The sequence below is a fragment of the Carica papaya genome, chromosome 8, assembly GCF_054855325.1.
Source record: "Carica papaya isolate Zhongbai chromosome 8, ASM5485532v1, whole genome shotgun sequence".
Taxonomy (NCBI): domain Eukaryota; kingdom Viridiplantae; phylum Streptophyta; class Magnoliopsida; order Brassicales; family Caricaceae; genus Carica; species Carica papaya.
Genome location: NC_142316.1, coordinates 7,927,823 through 7,932,380, shown reverse-complemented (window position 1 = coordinate 7,932,380; position 4,558 = coordinate 7,927,823). Strand labels below are relative to the sequence as shown.

At 33.0% G+C, this 4,558-nt stretch overlaps 1 protein-coding gene across 1 annotated transcript; it reads right to left on the bottom strand.

The window, feature by feature from the left end:
* Positions 1-3,628: 3,628 nt before the first annotated feature.
* LOC148240446 (protein DOWN-REGULATED IN DIF1 11-like) lies at positions 3,629-4,039 on the bottom strand. Its single transcript, XM_088210315.1, has one exon. The coding sequence runs from the start codon at positions 4,037-4,039 to the stop codon at positions 3,629-3,631; it is 411 nt and encodes a 136-aa protein (XP_088066441.1).
* Between the last annotated feature and the right edge of the window lie 519 nt (positions 4,040-4,558).

Below are 4,558 nucleotides of genomic sequence, written 5' to 3'. Positions count from 1 at the left end.
ATATTAATATATAATAAACTATTAAATCACATAAAATATCAGTCACATTTATTTATTTCCAATTATTCAAATAAATATCTAAAGAAAAATAACATAAGAGAATTTACTAATTATTGAAAATTAAATAAAAACTACTTATTTATTTATTTGGTTACAATGGAAGCTAGATCAGTCAAGAAACTAGCCCATGTATTATTACATTTATTATATGAAATTACGTGGGGCAATGTTAGCCTATAGTAGGAACTAGAGTAACAATCTTGCAATCGCTTACCTAAACCCAAACCCTGTTGCAGCTAAAATTCTTGATCACCGGAGTTCCTTCCAACAACACGATGGCTTCCAAGACATTTGGATTTTCTCTCTTTATGGTTTCCCCTGCCTCATCTCCGTTTTTCCCAACAAGTTCCGGCCATGAGTTTTTACCTGCAACACCCATACATATATGTATATGTATATAATTTCTTATAATTGTGCACTAATTAATTACCCTTATATATGAAAAGAAGAGTTGATCCGTACTTACTTGGGAATTCAGACGCCATTCCTTTTTCTCTAAATTGTTTTTGTTTCTCTTATATGTAAAATTCAATAGAACAAGTGAGGATGAGTTCCTGAGGTTGTAGGGTATTTATATAGCATATGAGGCGGCTCGGTGGAGATGTGGGAAATTATTTCATGAATTTTAATTTGTAAAGTATGGCTCTGACTTTGATTAATGGTGGCTGTTCATAGGTTTTACGCAGCTTACCTGTCCTATACTGTACAGAGCTTATCCATATCTATTAACAAGGGAAGAACACCATATATAATAAAAGAGATGTCCGTAGTGTTTACCTATATATATATATATATATATATATATATATCAAGAGGAAGATAAGAAAAGAGTCTGCAGTCGTGAAGTATGGAATTTGAAAGGATCCCTGCTCGTCCTCAAGGACTATAAGCCTGATTTATCTTCAGATGAAATTGAATTTGATGTTTCCTTATAATTTTTAAAAATAAAAAAATGATAATATATTTAAATTTTCAGTTAAAGTAATAATATATATAATAATTAGTTAGTTAAAAATATATAAATTTAAATGATTTTGGGGTAATTCTGAGAAAATTTGAGAGGTTGGGGCAGAATTTGAAATTGAGAAACTATTGGGACAGAATCTGTATTTGAGGAAATAGTGGGGCAGAAGTTAAATTTAAGAAAATATTGGTGCAGAATTTGAATTTTAGGGAAGAAAAGAAGATTCTGAAAAGAGAGAAGAGAGGAAGTCAGGGAGAGAGGAGAGTTTGTAAGAGAGAGAGTGGAGATTTTAGAGGGAGAAAGAAAGATTGTCTTAGAAACAGAGAGACTGTTAGAGAGAGAAAGAGAGAAATATATATATAGAGAGAGGCTTTTAGAGAGAGAAAGAGAAATTTATAGAGAGAAGAGATAACAGGGAGAAGAGAGAAGAGATAAGAGAGATAGAAAGTTTAGAGAGAGAATAATAAACTGAGATTTTATTCTACAAAAATTACATTCCTTAGATTTGATTTACAACTATTATTTATAAACATGAAAGGTTACATGAGAATTTTTATCAACCATTGCAACTATTTGAGTACGTGAGAATTCTTATCAACCATTACAATTATTCATGATTTTCTAGGATCTCAACAATTTCTTCTCCTTGGATATCAACCTTGTCCCCAAGGTTGAAATTCAGCTTCCAACATTTGCTATCTAAGGATATTATTACTATTTATTATGATTATATATAGATATTATTAATTTATATATATGTATATATTTTAATGTGCTACCGAAGAACTTCATGTGGATCTTTTGTATCTTTTCTTCTTTCGCTTCTTTTGTTTCCTTTCCCACTTTTTTTTTCATTTTTCTTCTGTTTTTTCTTCTTCCACTTCCTCTTCTTCCGCTTCTCCTTCTTCTGTTTTGTTTTCATCAGTGAGAGACCAAGAGAGAACAAGGGAATATGAGTGACAGAGAGATTGAGTGGTTCGATTCGGTCCACTGGGGTCTGATCGGTTTGGTTCAATAAACTAATTCGGTTTGACACGGGTTTAGTCTGGCCTCATATTGTCTTTGAATTAGTCCGGCTCGAACCAACAGTTTTAGTGTTTTTTCAACTGATTTAGTCATTGAACCGGTTTTAGGGTTTGCCTTGTTAAAAGCCAGTTTACCCCTTTTTGTTTCATCTTCTTCGTCATGCCCCATAGGGAAAAGAAGAGTCCCACTCTGCACTTCGCGCACAGCTGCAATAGAGGCCATTGGTTTTGCGTCCTCCAGAGAGGTAACGTCACCACTCAACAACTGGATCATCAGATTGAGTTTTTCCTCTATCTGATCGAAAATTTCGCAATGTCGGCCATCATCGGCTCCCATTGGGATCTAGAACCTGCCTCTGATACTAAATTGTTAGGATCTGGTTTTGACATGTAATTCACCGGACCTTCAATTTAGAAAAATATTAAACTTTGAATGATTTTGGGGTGATTATGAGAAAATTTGAAAGGTTGGGCAGAATCTAAAATTTAGAAAATATTGGGGCAAAATTTGTATTTGAGGAAATAGTGGGGCAGAAGTTGAATTTAAGAAAATATTGGTGCAGAATTTGAATTTTAGGGAAGAAAAGAAGATTCTGAAAAGAGAGAAGAGAGGAAGTTGGGAAGAGAGAAGAAGAGAGTTTGTGAGAAAGAGAGAGTGGAGATTTTAGAGGGAGAAAGAAATAGAGAGAGAAAGAAAAATGTTTTAGAAAGAGAGAGAAATATATATAGAGAGAGGTTGTTAGAGAGAGAAAGAGAAAAATATATAGAGAGAAGAGATAACAGAGAGAGAAGAGAAGAGAGAGAGGGATATAAAGTTTAGAGAGAATAATAAACTGAGATTTTATTCTTCAAAAATTACGTATCTTCGTTTTGATTTACAATTATTATTTATGGACACAAAAGAGTACATGAGAATCCGATCAACCATGACTATTCGAGTACATGAGAGTTGTTATCAACTATTGTAACTATTCATGATTTTTTAGGATCTCAACAGTATGAGATTTTCAAGTGTGTTTAAGATCCTGGTGTGATGTTAGGTCCTTATCTAATAAATAAAACTCATTTAACCTTATTCCATATGCTGGCCATAGAATATAATTTTTAGCTGAATTTGTCAGATCCATTTAGAAGGTTTATGGAAGACATAATAGAATTCAGAAGCTCAACAATGGCCAAAGAAGTAACCACAAGCTCTTTGTCTCTGTGGTTATCATATTTGTTAGTGGGCAAGACAAGCCTGAGGTTTGCAATTCAATTGCCAAAGCCAGAATAAAAACATAAAAACTGAGGAAAAAGAAAAAACCAAAGCCAAATAAATATTTTCTCCATGAATTCATAAAAAAAAAAATTTAACCCTGTCCATTTGATAAAATTAAATTATTTTGCGACATATAACTTTTCAAATATTCTGATAAAACAATATGTCAAGGATATATCAATGTGCAACTTTGTAGATACATATATACCTTGCTTAAAGCTCTATACTTTATATGCTTGAAATTAAAATCATTATTAATAGTCCAGAAAAGTGAACAAATTCAGGAGAAATTATAAACTACAATTAATGTATTATAACTCATTTGTCAAGAGAGATCGGAGCATGGGCTTCCTTCCCGTAATTCGTTATGCAATAGTTCCATACTTCCTTGCTTTTGCTGTGGGCTACAGGTTCATATGCCTCTAACTGTCTCATTGACAAAACGACATCCACCAAAATATGGTGACAGTCTATCCCGGACTCTATTATTTTCAAACAACAATCTCGACTCACGTTGAGCTGATTTTTGGGAGCTAAAAGGTATCCCAGCACTTCAATGCTGCATCTCCCGTTAACTTTCTGGACGCAAGTTTGAAAGAATTCCTCATCGACTATATGATGCTCGGACTTGGGTGACGGGGCTATATCCTCTGAAAGTGCCGGTACAAAAAGCAGTCCTGCGGCGAAAAATAGTGCCAGAAAAGTGATGGAACAATCCAATTTCGCCATACTGGGAGCAAGGGAAAGTTTTCAAAATAGCTTGTGTACAATGGTTCTTCAATTTTAGAGATGAATTATATAGATGTTTTTTTTATAACGCTCACTATAACATATTAATTTAACATCTACACCCTCCTCCGTTAATTACATCCATTAATTAAGTTATTAATTTAAGATAGAAATTCAAATTTTAATAGTTAAACGAACTAATATTGACATACATATTACCTTATAAAAAATTAATTTCATATTTATTGGCTTTGAGGTATTTTACGTTCGATCCACGGGATTAAAATATTTGTCCAACCTTTCTCAAAGAGAAAAACAAAAGAACATATTTCTCCAATGCCTCAAACTACGAGGCAGGTTTTCCTTATTTGGGCAGGTTGATTGGACTCGTCAGCAAGTTAAGTGCGAAGTTTGTTATGGGACCTAGAATTTACAATAGTGCTAAAATTCAGTATGTACTAAAATGTTATTATTAGATTGAGTTAAATAGATCAATAAGAATATAGTAGTTTGATTTAT